This window comes from Lynx canadensis, chromosome A2 (assembly GCF_007474595.2).
Source record: "Lynx canadensis isolate LIC74 chromosome A2, mLynCan4.pri.v2, whole genome shotgun sequence".
In the NCBI taxonomy this organism is placed as follows: Eukaryota; Metazoa; Chordata; class Mammalia; order Carnivora; family Felidae; genus Lynx; species Lynx canadensis.
The window spans coordinates 95,580,846-95,600,888 of NC_044304.2; the positions used below are offsets into that span (position 1 = coordinate 95,580,846).

At 40.4% G+C, this 20,043-nt stretch overlaps 1 protein-coding gene across 2 annotated transcripts in view; it reads right to left on the reverse strand.

Annotated features, from left to right (window-relative positions):
• CDK6 (cyclin dependent kinase 6) overlaps positions 1–20,043 on the reverse strand; it is a 253,055-nt gene that overhangs the window by 123,513 nt on the left and 109,499 nt on the right. For both annotated transcript variants that reach the window (XM_030307954.2, XM_030307955.1), the window contains exon 4: positions 8,846–9,013. In XM_030307954.2, coding sequence (XP_030163814.1) covers positions 8,846–9,013 — 168 coding nt within the window. The remainder of the gene's footprint in view (positions 1–8,845; positions 9,014–20,043) is intronic.

Consider the following 20,043-nt stretch of genomic DNA (forward strand, 5'->3'; position numbering starts at 1 on the left):
GATTTAAAAATCATCAGCATCCGTACAGATGTCAGGGGCAACTATGTCATTCAAACTCTGTGCTTCAATCCCTTAGAGGAAAGGAAACAGAAAGCGGGAGCAGTAAGAGGGAACAGCTCAGCAAACCGAAGAGCATCAACTAGAAACCAATTTGGCATATCAGCAATAAGGTCAATAAAATATGAAAGAAAATCCATCATTATAAAGCAATCATATAAAAGTCTGAGCTTCACTTTTGGAAAGACCTATATACAGATTAACATAAACATGGACCTAATCTCAAGAACCCAAGTAGACTAAATAAAATAACTAAAAGAAAACTACAATGCAGACATATCAACCTTTCCCCATAACATCATGGTTCCTCCAAAGATCCCAAAAGATCTTAATTTTTAATTAAAACATAGCATGCAGAAAATGTAAGTGCACAAGGTGGGGAGGTGCATGAAAGTTAATGATATTGAAGAAGTAGGGATGAAGGACAATGATTATCTGAAGGTTAGCAATGACTGCCCAGACAGACATTCAAAGTATAAGTGCAAGTGGAATTGTTTTACTTCCTCAGAGCTCAAATTGCTATCAGGGAGTGACGCAGGCAACTGGGAAGATTAGCTGAAAGTTGTGTCTAAACCAACAAAACAAAACAAAACAAACATTTAGATGCTTCATAAACACGAACACAAAACCTTGTAACTGATGATGCAGTGACCCCAGCAGCAACATGGAAAATGCCGAGTTGGAAATTCATTCATTGATTCATTGGTGAAAGCAGGGAACTGGGAAAGAATGTTCAAAGAGTAAGTGAGAAATTTGGTGTTTTTGGATGACAGGGAATATGCGTTTATGTGTACTGGGGTGGTCTCTCAGCAGCAGGACAGAAGGGTAGGTTGGGGCTACACTACAAAAAAATCTTTGCATGCCATGCTACTGAGTTGGAATTCATTCTTTAGGCACTGAAGAATCATGAGGATTCACTTCATTCCTTCATCGTGTATTTATCGAGTGCCCACCATGGGCCAGGAAGGTACTGTGGGGAACACTCAAATAGTGTAAGGTTTGGATTCAGGGAATAAAAATGGATACATTAACAGAAGTTCAATAACATATCTCAGAGTAGGAACTTATACCATGAGACCTGCCAAAGTCCAAGCAAAATGAAGATACTACCACTTTTCCCTTCCTTATCTGGAAGTAAGTAGCAACATTTGTAAAACACAAGGAAGCTCACATATCCAAAGAATATGTGAAATAGGATGTAAAAATGCAAGTTATAGAAACACTGTTTTATATTCAATTCTAAGGATTTTGTCTTCTACTCCTTTGGATGAACATTAACACACCTGAGTTAGGCAAATATAGGGGAGATGAAATTATCTCATTAAATACAATTTCCTGGACAAGCCCCTAACCAACCAAAGAAGGCACATGCCCATAAAAATGTTAAACAGAACTTTTTCTATCTTCTGGATCCCTGACAAACCCTTTGTCTGCAAAAAACCTTTCTAAAAGCACTCCATCTTGCCAGGCTTAGACAATACTTGGTGTTTACACTCAGACTTGGCCTCAAGTTCTGAGATCTGAATGGCATCACACAGGGTGTCTATAGAAGGTAATATAAAAACCTAGGTGACAAGCAGATCCTGTCTTTATGGTACCTTGATAGGACACGGTGGCCAAACAGATGTATGGAATCAAAGAACATCCTGTCCTTTCTTCGAGTGAAACACCCGCCAGGCAATAGCATTACAGTTAAACCATTTTTGTCCAGAACGAATTGGCAACAGTGACCACTTATGAAGAAGCTAGATAGAATTAGGTGAGTCAAATGAAGGACTATCTTTTATAAATGAGGAAAGCAGTCATTCAGTTAACTTCACAAGTATACGTGGTGCAGTTAAATACCCACATGTACACACCCACAGCAGCTTTCTTTACAGTATGGAATACATTATCTTTTTACATGGGAGAAATTCTCACAGTGGTCATCAATGCTTGCCTTCACTACGGAGGCAGAGTTAACCTCTAAGATGGTAACTCAAAATGTTTTATTACCACTGAGAATGTGCAAATGAAAGATCTGGATGGGTTTTCATGTTTGTTTTGGCTCTAGCATTTTCCACGTACCCAGCCCTGGGAATCCTAAAGAAAACGTGTCCTGTTCCCAGCTCTGTGCACTGCCCCATTGTGTTCCACTTCCCTCACTGGTGAAAGTGAAAACGAAACCGGCACAAACACTCCATTGTTAACTATGAAATATGTACTGGCAACTGGAAATTTTCACAAAACAGACCTGGTTGTGTCATGGCAAGGGGATGTCGAGTGGGGAGGGAATTACAGGAGCCTTTCCGGCTTCAGAGGTTTGTCCTGCACTTTCGCTGAGGTGCTGAGGCGACAGGGCTTTGGGTTTTTTCCATTATACTCGATTCATGCTCTTCGTCTGATTTACTCAGTATGCACTGGCAGAATTTGCAGGCTTCTGTGGGAGTAACTCGGCTGCCCAAGCTGAGGCACAAACCTTGCCAGGTCTCCATAGTAAATACAACATGCACGAAGAGGAACCAAGCATAAACAATTTACTTTCTCCTGTAAAAGATGATACTGTTCTCCTATCTCTGGTCCTGCTTCACTGTGTCAGCCTGGCGGTACCCACTTGCTGCTGGAAAGTGAACTACTCCAAGCATCAACAGAGAAAACGAGCGCAGATTGAGTGATGTGCACATCCACGGGGCCTGCATCCAGGCAGGTTCCGACAGGAGACCCTCCAAGCATCTCACATTCTGGCAGGGGTGAGCAGGGAGAGCTTCCCTGACCCCAGCCTGTGAGGACTCCTGAGACACAGGGCCTGATAGAAGCGTGTTCCTTTCCTTTAGTGCACTTTGGTTTCTAACTATACATCCCTTTGTGTGACTATGTGATGAAGATCTGTCTCCTCATTTTGATGATGGGCTCCAGGAGAGCAAAGACCGTGCCCATTTCTAGTCCCCATCATCTCTGAGGTTCATGGACAATGCTTGGCACGTGGAAAATCATCAGTAATTATTTGTTGACTGAATGTTACAACTCCATTTCATTACTCTTCTCCCTTAGGCTTATCAAAGGTTTCTGAATCTGCAAGATTCCTTCAGTATTTACCGAATGCTACCAAACTAGGGGGAGAGTAGGGAACCATGTATTGCTGGAGGCCAAGAATGGGTTGTAAGCAATTCCAATTTTTGTAATACTTGTGGTATTAAATAGATGAATGATCATCAGTAAGTTCGACATAAAAAAAAAAACAAAACAAAAAAAACAAAACCCAAGTGAATTCTTCCAATTTGTAGAGCTGTCAAAGAAAGGTCTTCCCATGTTTATTATTTACTTGTTGTCACTGGTGATTTCTGGAGTGGAAGATGTTTTCAGAACACAAGTGTCTCTTAATAGGACAGATGATATGGAAAAACAGACCTTTGGAGAAGGGGGATATAATTCAGCTTAGTGAGAATGTCATTAAGTCACTAAAAAGACGGAAAACTTGCTTACTCTTCCATTACAGTACAATGTGGATTTTTTTCTCCCAACTATGTGTACTACACACAGGCATTTGGGGGAAAAATGCTAATTGTACCTTTTGTCTAAGGGTTGGATAAAGGCCCTCCAAATATACTGTCCAAATGAACTGTAAGACTGTTCCCTGCAGAGCAGAAACTGGTTTATGGCAGGCCATTCCTGGACTTTATCTCAGCACGCGAAAAGTTAGAGACGGTAAAAGGAACGACCTCATTTTAAGGCGCAGTCTTGTCTCTATCCATGGGCATATTTCTCGTGACTGTCCTAGGGAGTGACTGGCTCGTTATAACCGTCTGGGTGTTCTGGCAATTACATCTGGATATAAACACATCAACACGGGCATTGCTCTGGATGGCCCTTGACATAGTCTGATGTACAGCGAGTGAAGCACGGCATGTCACTGTTGCGACTATGCATCTGTGTGATTTTAAGGGGGCAGACACCCACAGGACCGAATCAAGAGAATGCTTGGTGCTTCCTAAGCAACGATACATTTACAAGATGTTCCAGTCTGCACAAGTGCGGCAGAAGTTTTATTCTGAGGTCTGCATAGTAAGTAAGTTAACCAGGAGGTGTTAAGTTCGTGCCTCCCTTTATGCCTCTACCCTGTGTCTAAATGTGGCATGACCTAGTTGTTTTTTAATTACAATGTTAACAAAACTTAAAATACATTTTAGAAAACAGACTATTGGGACACTTGTGGAATCTCTGGATGCCCTTTGCAGACCCAATAATTCCACAGAAAATAGTCTGATGTCCCCTGAAGTATTGGAGCCTATGGTGTGAAGAGGAAGGGAAAGGGGATGGTAGGTAAGAGCCAGAATATAGATGTTAGAATTCCCCAAGCTATTTACAATCTATCTGGTGAATTCAGACTTAGCCTGGCCACAAACGGCCTGCTCAGTGTCAGTTTCCTTACTTCCAAAATGAGATGGTTGATAAAGAGTTCTCCAAACACTGGATCTAACAGCAATGGTGTCACCCTGCATGATGTATGATCCAATTTAGAAAAAAAAAATAGTAAAGATTTTGCATCATAGAGATATGAAGACTGCTCCCTCCCTGAGCCACTGCTCACCATGCTTCATGATTATCATAGTCATCCTCGGGCTAGTGGTGGTGTCCTAGGTTCTGCTTCTCAGACTCCCTGTCAGACCTGCCTGCACAATCACGGATGATCATTGGCTGAGTGGTTGCTCTCCATTTCTCTTTGATCTTGACAGACAAAAATGAGGGGCACCGTACAATGCATCTGACATGGGAAGTACTTAGAAATGGCAAGTTTAGAATGACTCTAAATATAATTTTAGCTAGCCTTGTAGTCATTTTACTGAATAAGCACATAGTCTCGAAACACTTCTGTCACCGAGATCATAGAACCACATGAGTCATGATTCTTGCGTGCATTACTTATGTGCAATGGAAAGAACCTTCCCTTACTCTCTTCGGTTTCCCACACAGGCAATATTTCAAGATAGGTCACAGAAGTTGATTTTCACGGTTTCAGAGGAATTGCTGCTAAAAAGAACCCATGTCAGGTGGCAAGTGTAATGGGCCCTCCCGCTGTTTGCAGACCCAGATCCTTCTTGGACCACAAGGGGTCTCAGGCACATATTTATGGACACTCCAATCCAAACGTCCACACTCTGCCCATATGACTGCGAACCGTTGCTGTCTGACTTGGGTGAACACACAAGTGGTGCAATCTGCTCTCAGGAGGAAGGACCTGAGGCAAGTCCATGCAGTTCTCTGTCAGTCAGGGAATTCCAATGCCCTGAGCGAGGCAACAGAGGGTCAGGGGTCTCAGGCTCTAGCTGGAATATGCCTTGCACCTTGGAATCCACGCTCCATGAATGGAGGCCTAGCTGGAGAGGGGCCAGTGCAGGCTCCTCTAATGTATGAGAGGGGTGACTGAATGGCTGAGTCAGTTAAGCGTCCGGATCTTGACTTCGGCTCAGATCATGATCTCACGGTTCATGAGTTGGAGCCCCACACGGGGCTCTGCACTGACAGCACGGAGCCTGCTTGGGATTTTCTCTCTCCCTCTCTCTCTGTCTGCCCCTCTTCTGCTTGAATGCTCTTACTTTCTCTCTCAAAATAAACAAACATTAAGTAAAAATAAAGTATGAGATCCAGGCCAGGGGCCCCTCTTGCCTGAGTCTAAGGTATCCATGGTAGCCATTCACATCTTAATTCTATAACCTTTGAATAAATAGGTATAAACACCGTTTCTCTGTATGGGTACACATGCATGTCTGATTGTATACTGAGCAGCAAGTATTCAATACTCTCTAAAGACATCTGAGTGTCATGCTGAAGGCATCCCAGTGAAGTCAGGCATCTAAAGGACACTTAACCCTCCCCTATCAGATGAAGACAAGCTTCATCATTTTTTATACACCCTAAGTTATGCACCACCTACAGCTACAACTATGGACCAGACTTATAACAATTGTCCTAAATTTCTACCTCTAAGGCTAATTCCTTCAAGGAGCTTACAGCCTGATATATCAGACTCCCAAAATAATTACAAACAAAACAGAAAGCAGTATTATGAAGGACATTAATAAGATGTTACTCTGGAAACACTGAGGGACGAAGGTGGGATTGATTTCTGTAGGGAGTACCAGAAGGGGACATTTGAGTCAGGGTTTGGAAGATGACTAATAGATAAGCATTTCTCATGGCTGTAAGATGTCAGTTTCGAATCAGTTAACTTGTAATTCCTTTAACATTCCACAGATTAAGTTGATTCCCAGGTCCGGTATGACATAGCCCACTAAAAAATGTGTATTTCCAGGAAGTGGAGTGCAGTCTTTTTCTCTTCAAGAAATTCTAAAAATAAATACCAGTTCAGTCTGAAAAACTGTGCTTCTAAGTCTTTATACATCGCCATTTGTACGTAAACTACATGCATCACGATACTAAGTGGATTTTCCCTAAATCGAAAAACACAAAACAATGGGAAAAGTTTTAAATGCAGTGACCTTTAGGACTCATAAGCTTTATTACTGGCATGAAATTCCAGCTATCATTCTTGCAAAAAAAGTCAAATCTGTTCCCAGTGTCTTTCCTGGTTGCTACAATTTTTTACTTTATGTCACTATAAGAAATAGAGTATGCAGTACAAACTAGACACTGAAAAATCAGGTATTTATGACTGCCTTTCCCCTTTTCTCTATGAAATAATTTGTCTACATTTTCCTGTCTGAACATATCCACTGTCAGCAAGAATGGAATGTTAATTGATGTTACGCACAAGCTGGGCTATCATTCCTCAAATTTAATAAGCAAAAAAGAAACAAAAACAAAACAAAACCAACTGAGTTTCCTGTTTTTATTTGTGATTCTTTGTGCCCATTTGGGGGTGATCAAAATAAAGCGTCTGTCTCAGTTATGGCTCATCTTTCCCTCAATTAATGTACCTAAGATCAGTTCCTTCCATCTGCTACCTCTGATGACCACAGGGATCACAAAGCCTATTTAAGCTTTTCCTCAGGGACTGCAACTACATTCTAAGGAAGCTCGCAGCCTACCTAACCCTTCCCAGTGAGGAAACACACATACTCAGCATTTCTGCTGTGATTATGTAAGAATACAAGGGCTCCCTTGACCCAGCCCAAAGCTGAGGCGTATCCTTTAAATACCATCTTGTGCCTTGTCTTCTCAAAAGTGATGGGCAAAGAGAAAACAAGTATGATTTCTCTTTTAACAATGGTGACACACTCCAAGGAATCCTCTGTAAAACTTCTGACGGCCCTAGGTAAAGTACACAATGTTGCGAAAGTTGCGAAAGTACGTGGTCTTAAGTGTCCAGGTTGTAGTATCCATATTTTGGAGGTGAGGAAATGGAATACTTTTGTAAACTGAATGTTGTTCTAAGACAAATTATCTCTCTTAGAAAATTTCCAACTCCCCTGCTGTTTATTTCTCAGTTGAGGCATTACTGGAATTTCAGTAAACAATTCTTTGGTAGGCAGAATACCAGCCTCCTTGTGGCCACTGCCATTCCCCAAGTCATTAAGATGACCAAAGATGCTGCCATCCATTTCTCAGCTGTGCCCTCCACCCAGGGCAGTGCTGCCCCTGACTAAGAATCACTTCGAGGCTAAAGATGGACCAGGTGAAAAATGACATACTGACCCAAGAGGATTCCTTCTCTTAAGGCTTAATCTAATGCTTCGAGGGCAATTTTTATAGTGTTCACGGATCCCAAGGGATGCTCAGCATCAAACTCCTATCCCAAATAAGCGGCACAGTAAAGGGACATTCCTTGGCTTTTTGTATCTCTGCATGAATTCACTGTATGTAAAACAGGTCTTTCAAAGGTAAGAGTTACTGGTGCCTACTTCTGGGCTCTTTTTATACTCTGGGTGCAGAATTTCACAAAAATTCATCTCAGAAACAATGAACTAGAAGGAGAAATAGAAGGTAACCGAAGTCAGTAGCTTATTATGGTTTTGTGTCTGAATGAGACCAAATAAACAGGATACCGTAACTGTCATTCTCTGCCAACATAGGGCCTTGGGTTTGCTCTTTGTATTTTGGCTTGGATGAAGGCTTCCCCCAGTGTGGGGTGTGGAGTGTGGGGTGTGGGGTGTGGGGTGCTGCTTGTTCATGGGCTATCCAAGTTTACTATAAATTTAGTATCTTCACAGCAACACAGCTCCAGAAGAACACCTTCACACACCTTTGCAGGTACCTAGCTGTTTCTCAAACCAGGTCACTACAGACAGGTCAATGTTCCTGACGCCCTTCTTCCCTAACCCTTGAGCTGTATTTCCCCAGACTTTGCATATGCAGCTCTGGAAATAGTGGTTATGGCAAAAAACATTTGGAAACCTGTAACTGAGTCTTTTCTAGCGGCTACAATGTAACAGACTATTTTTGCAACAGGTCCTATCCATGGCAAGCCCAGCCTGGATATGTCTGTAGTTGTAAGCAAAACCCTTTCTTCCTAGCCCTGTTTGTTTGTTTATTTATTTTAATGTTTGTTTATTTTTGAGAGAGAGACAGAGCACAGTGGGAGAGAACAGAGAGAGAGAGAGGGAGACACAGAATCTGAGGCAGGCTCCAGGCTCTGAGCTGTCAGCACAGAGCCTGACGTGGGGCTCAAACTCATGAACTGTGAGGTCATGACCTGAGCTGAAGTCAGACACTCAACTGACTGAGCCACCCAGGCTCCATTCTGTCCCCCAAGTGACCATGGGCAGTAATAATATTAGGGACATGGTATGGGGAAGTTCATCATTTAAAAGAGGAAACAAACCTAATGAAAGAATAGCACTTTCTTACTCACCACTGAGGTAAGAGCCATCTGAAAACTGTAGATGCGGGCAAGGCCAAAGTCAGCCAGTTTTATTTGTCCGCTGCTGGTCACCAGAATGTTCTGCGGTTTTAGATCACGATGCACTACTCGGTGAGAATGAAGAAAGTCCAGACCTCGGAGAAGCTGAAACATCATATCCTAAATAAAACAAACAAACAAAAAAGAAAATCAATAAACTGTCACAATAAATTTAACATACTGAATCCTTTGTGTTGGAAGTACTTGACGGGTATTTGCTGAATAAATGAATTCGTCTCCCTTTCCATCTCTCCAGTCCACTATTCTCAAGGTCACTACAAAAAATTTCACATCAGCCTGTATTTAATTAATGAAAGGAAAATTTAAAAATAGGTTCAGATGGCATAGGAGATATTCTGGAAGATAAATACCAAACTGGTGTCTGTAGTTCATGCTGGGGAGAGGAAGTAGGTGGTAAGAAGGGAGACACTTTTTACTTCATATACTTTTATATGATTTAATTTTTTATTTCAACAATTAAAATCCAGTAAATGGTAATATTAATGGTAATTCCTATTATTTAAAATTTGTTAAACATTTATTTATTATTGAGAGACACAGCATGAGCATGGGAGGGGCAGAGAGAGAGAGAGGGAGCCACAGAATCCGAAGCAGGCTCCAGGCTCCGAGCTGTCAGCACACAGCCCGATGCGGGGCTCGAACTAACCAACCATGAGATATGACCTGAGCTGAAGTCGGACGCTTAACCAACTGAGCCACCCAGGCGCCCCAGTAATTCCTATTATTTTTATAGCACCTAACACTAAGCAGTCACTACAGGTCAACCACCACTCCAAACACTTTCTGTTTAGAAACTCAGTGCACAACCAAACACTGAGGTAAATAATATCATTACCTTATTTTATAGGCCAAGAAACAGGTGTTTGTAATTAGCCCAAAGTAACACCACTATTCAAGAAATAGTGTTGATCAAACTATAGTCTAGAAAAAGTGAGTTCAAATTCAAATTCCCAGTGCACTCCTTTATTAGATCAATGATCAAATGAGCATGTAAAGCCAGGTAAGCCATTTAATCTTGCTGAGCCTCAATTCTCCTGTCTGTAAAATGAGAATGCAACAAAGCCTACTTTCTAGGATCACTGTTTGTAAAGCACTTAATGCAGTGGTAAGCATTCAATAAATGGTAGCTATTACCACTTATGGAATGGAGAATGGGGGATATTCAGAAAAAAAAACTAATGTCACATCTTCTTCTAACTTTGGAACCCGTAAATTATAAGATTTAAAACTCAGAAACAGTGTCTGAAAGTAGGAATTTAAGACCCTGAGCACTTGATCCTTGAAATCTTTGACCTACCCCCCATATATCGTGCGAAACAAGGGAGGATGGAATTATTTTGTTCACATAAGGGTTAGAGAAATGGTAAGGCAGTATCATGGGCTTCACAGCTGGCAGGGGCTGCAAGGACACATTTGTTCACTAGCTGGACCATACTTGGTTATTGGGTTATGGTACTGGTTCTTCCTTCAGAGCTAGGGGTTCTGTCTTTACATCCTGGCTTGTTTAAAACCAAAACCTCAATATTCCATAAAACTAAGAGAAAACAGTGCTTACTTTTTAAAAATAATGTAATGAGATTACATGAAGTAATGTATGCAAACAGGGGTAGTGCAGTTCTGGCACATATTAAGCATTCAATGAATGACAGTCATTAAAGTGTCCCATTTCCCAGGAGGAGACAGAGTCACAAACATCTGTAAGAAAATGTGGCCAGTGCCACAAGGTCGGTGAACAAAGGACTAAGCAGTGGTGTGTAATGAATGACAGGTGTACTAGAATCCTTTCTGATGCACCTCAATGGATATTCTGAATGGGCAGGGTTTACCTTCTAAGTTTTCAAGGACAACACCCTTGCAGAAGACTGCACTGTCGAGGGTCAGTTCTTCAAGACCTGAGAACCACTGCAGGTCACACACCTCTCAATGCACACACTTCCAGTGTGAAAACGAAGTGTGCGATGTTAACAAAAGTCTACTGGGGCAAATCCGTCACTACTGGAAACGTATGCACACGACTTGTAAGCCCTGGAGTTTAAACAGCTTGACTAACCTAAAGTAATGCCATGCTGACTTGTCGCCTATAACTTCTTACATGCTGAACATCAACCACGTAAAACTGCACAAAGAATAAATCTGTTTGGTTCATTTTTTTCGTGTTCAAACAGTTTAAGCAGCCAATTAGCAGAATAAAAATTTTGAAATTTGAACTCATTAATAATAAAGCCCATCTAAATTTATAAAAAGGCTGATCCACAGAGTAAAAAAAAACAAAAACAAAAAAATCAACAACACTGAGGAGGGCACCCGTTGGGATGAGCATTGGGTGTTGTATGGAAACCAATCTGACAATAAATTATATTTAATAATAAAAAAAAGTGTGTATTGCTTTTACTTGTGTATTCACTTATATAGGACATACTACATCTTTCTTAATTATTAAACTGGTATATGTTTTTTTTTGTTTTGTTTTTAAAAAATTTTTTTTTCAACGTTTATTTATTTTTGGGACAGAGAGAGACAGAGCATGAACGGGGGAGGGGCAGAGAGAGAGGGAGACACAGAATCGGAAACAGGCTCCAGGCTCTGAGCCATCAGCCCAGAGCCCGACGCGGGGCTCGAACTCCCGGACCGCGAGATCCTGACCTGGCTGAAGTCGGACGCTTAACCGACTGCGCCACCCAGGCGCTCCTAAACTGGTATATGTTTAATGCAGAAACTTAACAAAATTTTTTACAAATCCAGAGGAAGAATCGAAATTACTCAAAATCCTATCACTCAGAGAACAGAGAAAACTTCACTGTTAAATAATTTTTGTCTTGTCTTTCAAAATTACAGCTATTATTGTATTTGTAGGTATAAATATATATTTACATATTAAATATGTGCTAAATAATGTATAGCACATACAAATAATACTAATATATAAATATATTTATAAATAAAAATGATTATTCTGTACACATTATTTTGTGATTGTTTTAAAAACATTTAATAATTCATTATGAATGTTTTGCCACTTCAACAAAATTCTTCTGCAATGTATCTTTTTTTAACTCAATATCATTTTTATTTTATTTTTATTTATTTATTTATCTTGATATATGAAATTTATTGTCAAATTGGTTTCCATACAACACCCAGTGCTCATCCCAAAAGATGCCCTCTTCAATGCCCATCACCTACCCTCCCCTCTCTCCCACCGCCCATCAACCCTCAGTTTGTTCTCAGTTTTTAAGAGTCTCTTATGCTTTGGCTCTCTCCCACTCTAACCTCTTCATTTTTATTTTATTTTAAATGTTTATTTATTTATTTTGAGAGAGAGAAAGAGAGAAGAGAGGCAGAGAGAGAGGGGGCGAGAGAGAATCCCAAGCAGGCTCCATGTTGTTAGCGCAGAGCCCTATGTGGGGTTTGATCTCAAGAACTGTGAGATCACGACCTGAGCCAAAATCAAGAGTTGGATGCTTAACCAAGTAAGACACCCAGGTGCCCCAATACAATATGACTTTTAATGACTACATGATTTTCCTCCCTGGGATATGCCATAGTAATTACTATTTGGTTTTAGTTGGGTTATTATTATTTTTTTTTAGTTTATTTATTTATTTTGAGAGAGAGAGAGAGAGAGAGCAAGCCTGAGTGGGGGAGGGGCAGAGAGGGAGAGAGAGAATTCCAAGTAGGCTCCGTGCTGTCAGCACAGAACCTGATGCGGGGCTCCATCTCACCAACTTGAGAGATCATGACCTGAGCTGAAATCAAGAGTCAGACACTTAACTGACTGAGCCACCCAGGTGTCCCAATAGCTGTGTTATTTTGGAACTTATACCCAGAGTTTAGTTCTCCTTCATTTAAACACTAGGGCACAGGAAAGAGACTTGCTCCATTATAACTATTACCACCAGCATAGTTTAAATAGTGCCAACCGGTATAATTACACTAACATTGATTCCATGTAAATGATGCTTACAGATGTATGGTAAGTTGGTTTTACATAAGAATTAACATTCTTCAGATTTTATTAGGCTATTTAAAAAATATTTTTGTTGAGCAAACTGGGCTTTCTTTTAAACCTACAATACCCAGCTACAAGAGTTTTTTGAACTATGTGAGCTTTGAATTAAATGATCTGAAAAATTTTGCCCAAGTCTCATGATCTTCAGTAATTCAACTGTATGGTAGGTTGATACACTTTATAGACTTGTAAGAAGTGTGATTTGGGGACCCACCTCAACCTTTAACCATCATTCACTGGAACACCTAACCTCAAAGGGAAAATATATGCAGCTATGTTGGGGACTCCAGTCACAAAGAAGAAGAAGATGTGGTCCCAATTCCTGAGAATTATATGAATGAATAAACTGTAACAGTAAACAAGGCAGGAAAAAACACCTTTACTTCAGAATCACAAGAAGTGCTTGGATCAAAGATATTTCAAAGGATTCTCTACTTAAGCTTATTATCTGTTCTATCTCAGTTTATAGTATCGTGAGACATACGTTTAAATTAGCTCCTCAAGATTTTAATCTCAATTAATCTGTTTTATACAAGACGCAAATATTTCACAGTAATCCTGATGATGCAATGCAGTGAGACTACGGATACTGCCAATTAAGGCTCTTTAAGTTAAACACAGGTTTAAAACCTTTTTACGTTTCAGTGCACAATTCTGGTGGAAGAGGTTTAAACATCTAGTCATACTCATGACAGATAAACAGTCACTTGGGGCCATCACTCTGTATCTTTCCGAAACACGTGCCATGGAAGCATGTTTCAACAGGACCCCATCATGGAATGAAGTCTGGCTCCCAGGGACTTTGGGTGGGGTTTTGTCCTTGGCAACCCCCCTAGGAAGATTCCAGACTTTAGTCTGAATACCACAAATCTGTAAAGCCTTGTAATCATTTCTTTTAGGTGTTCTACAAGTTTAATCCTGTTATTTCTTTACAAACAAAACAAACAAGCCAGCTGAAAAGTTACCTCAAGCTTTCCTAATGGGAAAAAGATTGTTCATTGGGTTTTTTTTTTTTTTTTCCCAACTACAAAGTATAATTAGTTCCAAAAGATAATGAAAACATCCAATTTATATCATATAGTAAATCACAGAAATGACAGCTTTCAATAGACAATTCTGGGTTTTTGGATAGATCTATGTGATGTAGTCACATCCTCAAGATTTTAGCAACAAAAATGTACATCAATAGTCTAAAAACTAAAAATAAGGGGCACATGGGTGGCTCAGTCGGTTGAGCGTATGACTCTTGATTATGGGTCAGGTGGTGACCCCAGGGTGGTGGGATCGAGCCCCATGTTGAGCTCTATGCTGAGTATGGAGTCTGCTTTGGATTCTCTCTCCCTCTTTCCCTCTCAGTTAAGTGTCTGGCTTCAGCTCAGATCATGATCTCGCAGTTTGTGAGCTCAAGCCCCGTATCGGGCTCTGTGCTGACAGGTGAATCCCTCTCTCTCTTTGCCCCTCCCCTGCTCATGCTCTGTCTCTCTCTCTCTCAAAAATAAATGAATGTTAAAAAAAAAAAAGAACTAAAAAAAGACATGTACGAGCTATAGTCAATGATAATCATTTTTTTCTCCTTATAATGTGTAAACTACAGTCTTCAAATTTGTTATTCAAGTTTTGATAGAAGTACCTTCCTAATGATTTGTTTCCTACAAAAGCCTCCTATCCAGTTTGTTTCCTATGAAGGATGTTACAGGAGTCTAGAGTCTAAAATGGATTACATACAACAAAGGTATCTTAAATTAAACTGACAACATTCTGGTTTAAGGTAGGGGGTTAGCATTAGGAATAGAAATAAAAGATCATGACAGCCTACATATAAAGGGTGATGGGAAAGCCACAAAGAAAGTAGAGCACTTCGGGGGTGCCTGGGTGGCTCGGTCAGTTAAGCATCCTGATCTCACAGTTCCTGAGTTCAAGTCTTGCATTGGGCTCTGTGCTGACAGTTCAGAGCCTGGAGCCTGAAGCGTAATTTGGATTCTGTGTCTCCCTCTCTCTCTGTCCCTCCCCGGCTTGTGCTCTCTCTCTCTCTCTTTTTTTTTTTTTTTTTTAAATTTTTTTTTTTTTTTTCAACGTTTATTTATTTTTGGGACAGAGAGAGACAGAGCATGAACGGGGGAGGGGCAGAGAGAGGGAGACACAGAATCGGAAACAGGCTCCAGGCTCTGAGCCATCAGCCCAGAGCCTGACGCGGGGCTCGAACTCACGGACCGCGAGATCGTGACCTGGCTGAAGTCGGACGCTTAACCGACTGCGCCACCCAGGCGCCCCTCTCTCTCTCTCTCTCAAAAAAATAAATAAGATAAAATAAAATAAAATAAAATAAAATAAAATAAAATAAAATAAAAATAAATTAATTAAATAAACATTAAAAAAAAAGTAGAGCACTTTAATAATAATGACAACAATGCAGGCTAGGCCCAGGATCCTTTTTTGTTTATGCTGATTAAGACTATGTATTTTAAAATGCTGGTTTTAAATTTTTTTTTAATGTTTATTTATTTTTGAGGAGAGAGAGAGAGAACATGAGCAGGGGAGGGCAGAGAGAGAGAGGGGGACAAAGAATCTGAAATAGGTTCCAGGCTCTGAACTGTCCACAGAAAGCCTGACGTGGGGCTTGAACTCACAAACCATGAGATCATGACCTGAGCCAAAGTCGGATGCTTAACCAACTGAGCCACCCAGGTGCCCCTATTTTAAAATTCTTAATTGTGGTAAAATACGCATAACATAAAATTTACCATCTTAACCATTTTTGAGTATATAATTCAGTACTAAGTATATTCACCTTGTTGTGCAAGGTTGTGCAATCTCCAGAACTTTTCCATCGTGCAAAACTTAAACTATACCTATTGAACAATTCCCTATTATTCTCTTCTCTCCAGGTCCTGGCAACCACTCTTCTACTCTATGAATTTGACTACTCTAGATACCTCATGTAACTGGAATCATACTGTATTTGTATTTTTGTGATTTAGCATAATGTCTTCAAGATTCATCCATGTTGTAGCATATGTCAGAATGTCCTTTTTTAAGGCTGAATAATATTCCATTGTATGTATATTCCACATTTTGCTTATCCATTCATGTGTTGAGGGACATATGGGTGGTTTCCACCTTCTGGTTACGGTTAATAATGCTGCTATGAACACAGGTATACATATATCTCTTTGCAACTTTGCTTTCAATTATTTGGGAGATACACACACACACACACACCCAGAAGTGGAATTGCTAGATGCAGTCCCAGGATCTTTTAAAATCACAGTTCTCCTACAAAGTATGGTACAATATTCTACATAAGCAACGGAGTAGTGAATGACAGAGCCATGTCTGGATCATTCAGCAGGTCATACACTCACTGGCAATGTCACTCACTCTGATTTCTGTGCTCAAGGAGAATCTGCTGTTGTCACCACATCAAGCTCACTGTACAGTACACACCTTTTACTCTACTTCAAAACTTGACAGAAGCTCCTTCAAGCTTTCACTGATCAATTCACAACGATAACAATGGGCTGCAAAGACTGCTTTATAAACAGATCCCCCCCCCTACTTCTTGTTTTGGTCCTCAGGAATACCCAAAGAATGCTTCACCCAAAATCACAAAGGGCAAAACAAATTTTGAAAAAGCAAGAGAGGGGGGTTAAAGCAGGTTCCTTAAAACCTCAGACCACCTGGAAGGATGTAATTGGTGAATTCAAAGCAAGCAATAAGTGGGAGGACCTGGTGGAGATGAGCTGCAAGAGTCATGAGTGAGCTTTGTTTCAGAAAAGGGCAGTCAAGCTGCCTCATATTCCCCGTCACATCACCACTGTGCCCAGTGGGTCAGGGATGGTGGGAATGGGTAACGGAGGGCAACACTGCTCCTCACCAGCTCTTCAGCAGAAACAAAGGCAAGGCCCCTAATTTCAAGTGCTGACTTTCTATTTTTACTGCTTCTAGGCAACTGGATAAAAGCATAATAAAAGTGGCTTTGTATGCCAATTTCATTAATAAAATGTGTATTCTAAAGACAGAATGAAAAGAATCCATATATTATTCATTCCTGGGAGTGATGCTAATGCTGAAGTAAGTAAAGAATCCATTTCAACCAACCAGGAAGAAGAAAATAACTAATTTTCACCAAGCCTGGAAATGTTGGTACTTGAAGGACAATGTAATGACTAAATAAGTGGACAGTTTGAAAGAAGGAATCGTTACGTCACCACAATGGTTATTTTTAACTCACAGTGGAAAGTCATCAGGAATTGAAACTACAAATAGCAATGTTAATTATAACTTTTTCAGAGCAGGATATAAAAATCAGCATTGCATAAATAAGAAAATACAAAGTACAACTGCCTAGGTTTTTGACTAATGACCCAAACGGTTTCTGTTCTATTCACGTTGTTTTGTAATCTTTTTAAAAACATTTAACCACATACTGTGGATATATCCCCATTTCAACACATATTCTTTATAATTTCTTTAAACAATATGCTCTATTGGCTGCATTTGGAAAAATACCTTCTCATCTTTCCCCATTCTCCTTCTCATTTCCCTCTTTTGAGAATTTTCCCCTCCCTTAGTACTTCCCTCCTCTCCAAATGAGGTAATGTATTACAAAAAGTTGGTTTTCTGTTCCACAGAGTGGAGCATATTATTATTTGTTTACGGTAGCAGACATTGTTGGTTGCCAGCCACGAATGATTGGTCCAAGCTAATCACATTCCCATAAATTTGTTGGAAATTAATCTAGGGATAGACATGAGACCTAGTCCTAGCCAGCGAGACGTATGGACAAATCTGCTGTAGAGTTTCAGGAAGTATTTTTCCCTTTTACAAGAGGACCACAGTAGAAAATTCTTGCTGTACTTCCTCCTCACCTCCCAGCCCCCACTCCCTATCCGTGCATCTTACACTAAATGCTGCTGCTTGAGGACCTGAACTTGCAGTTGTAGCAACCATCCTGAAGCACAAAGGGAGACATCATCTGTACGCATAAAATGCCAGAGTGAAAATGAGAGAAAAAGTCTGGGTCTTTAGGACATTGCTGAATAGCTGAACAACTTTGAGGTTGCCCACCTCTGGTCTTGTAGTTTTAACAGTAATGCCCTTATTTAAAGCTTTTTTTTTTTTTTTTCCTATGGAGTCTTCCGTAATTTGCAGTTGATAATTATTCTAACAAACCAAACTTAACTAAAATTGTATCAACTGAAACCTGTTAAGGTCACTATCTTTCATTCAGAGCCCTCTTTGCCAGTGTGCGCTGCCTCTCTCCCCACACCCTGCCCCTGCCCCACCATGGGGCCTGTATCAACATTCTTTTCCTGTTGCCAATTATCATTTCCAGGGGGTTATCTTTTTCTCTCTGAGACTTATTCCTCCTTCCATTTGTTGTCACAACATTTTCTTCTTCATCGCTATCATTTGCTATCAATCCTCCATATTCCTCAGGGACTATGGCTCATCCTCTCTACCCTACACTCACCATTTTCCTGCATGACTTCAACATTATGCAGCTAGGATGCCCTAGCTAGTACCTTAACTTCAGAGACCTTTGACATCATTAACCCCATTCCATTATTTACCATTTATTTCCATGGCTAAAACTAGGAATGTGTTATTACTCAAGTCTGACATAAAATATTTTTAATAAAAAAAGTTTAAGTTACTTTAATCACATTTACTTGGATATCAAAATGACACTTAAATTTACATAAGCTTATCAGACAGCATAACTAATTAAATTTGGAGAGCAACTTCTTCACACACCATGTGTTAGGTCTGCCAATTCCCTCATCTCTCTTGTTGGTCATTTTATCTTATCTTCTTTACAAAGCTTAATCCTCAGTTAGCCCAACCACTCTCTCTTTCTTGGCTGTTATACCAGTGATTCAGACAGCTGTTATGGGGTAGGGGTAGAGCATGATCACGTATGTGTCCCTTATGGATATGAAGTCAGTCTTAAATCCTGATTACCATAGTGCCACCAGGTAGTCCCCCGTGGTCCCCAATAAGCTCTCTTGCTGTCCTTATAGGCCAGTCCGAATGTTTACTGCTGTCTCCCTAACTTACCATCTCCCTTTCTTCTCTTAGCACACTAGCCTATACTCCACTACAGAGAGAAACTCATTCCATCAAGGGGATGCTATTACCTCCCTGTGTCCACCTACAAATTTAAAAGCACTGGCATCTACCCTTCTTCTTTATCTTCTGGTAGGAAAGGTTTCCTTCCTTCTACACAGTATTCATCTCCCTCCTTATGCTCTGGATCTCATTCAATGTAGCTTATTCAAGTACCTCCCCTTGCTCTACTAGCCATTCCCCTACTACACCTGGGACTTCTTCCCTTTCTATTGTCCCTTGACCAATAAACAACCCAAGCGACCCCCTTCTTTTTTTTTTAAGTTTGTTTATTTATTTATTTATTTACGAATGAGTGAGGGAAGGGCGGGGGTGGGGGGTGGAGGGTGGGGGGAGAGAATCCCAGGAGAGGCAGAGAGAGAATCTTGACACAGGGGCTCGATCCTGTGAACCATGAGATCATGACCTGAGCCGAAATCAAGAGTCAGACTGAGCTACCCAGGTGCCCCCTTTTTCTTTTAAGATTTTATTTTTAAGATCTCTACACCCAACGAGGAGATTGAACTCACAACCCTGAGATCGAGAGTCACATGTTCCATGGATTGAACCAGCCAGGAGCCCCTCCTCTTCTTTTCTTAGACAAGGATCTTTACACAGCAATGCACATTTTCCTAATTCTCATCCACATCACATCACTACAATGAATGCAGATGCAGCAGCTCTTCCAAGATCACCAATAACCACTTGTTTGCCACAACCAATGGGACATTCCACTCCTCACTTAACCTTGCCATGGCATTTCACACTGGGTCTCGCCCTCCTATTCACTGTTCTCCAAAATAAAAAGACCTTCTATGTTTCACATTAGAAATGTAATGCATAATTAACATAATAAACATATTTGTTCTGTTAAAAAAGCCAAAACACAAGGAAAAAAAATACCACCCACAATTCTCCCATCCAAAGACAATCATAATCAATTAACACATTGATGGTTCCTTCCGTAATTTTTCTGTACATGTATTCTCATATAAAAAGTTATTTTCCTTTT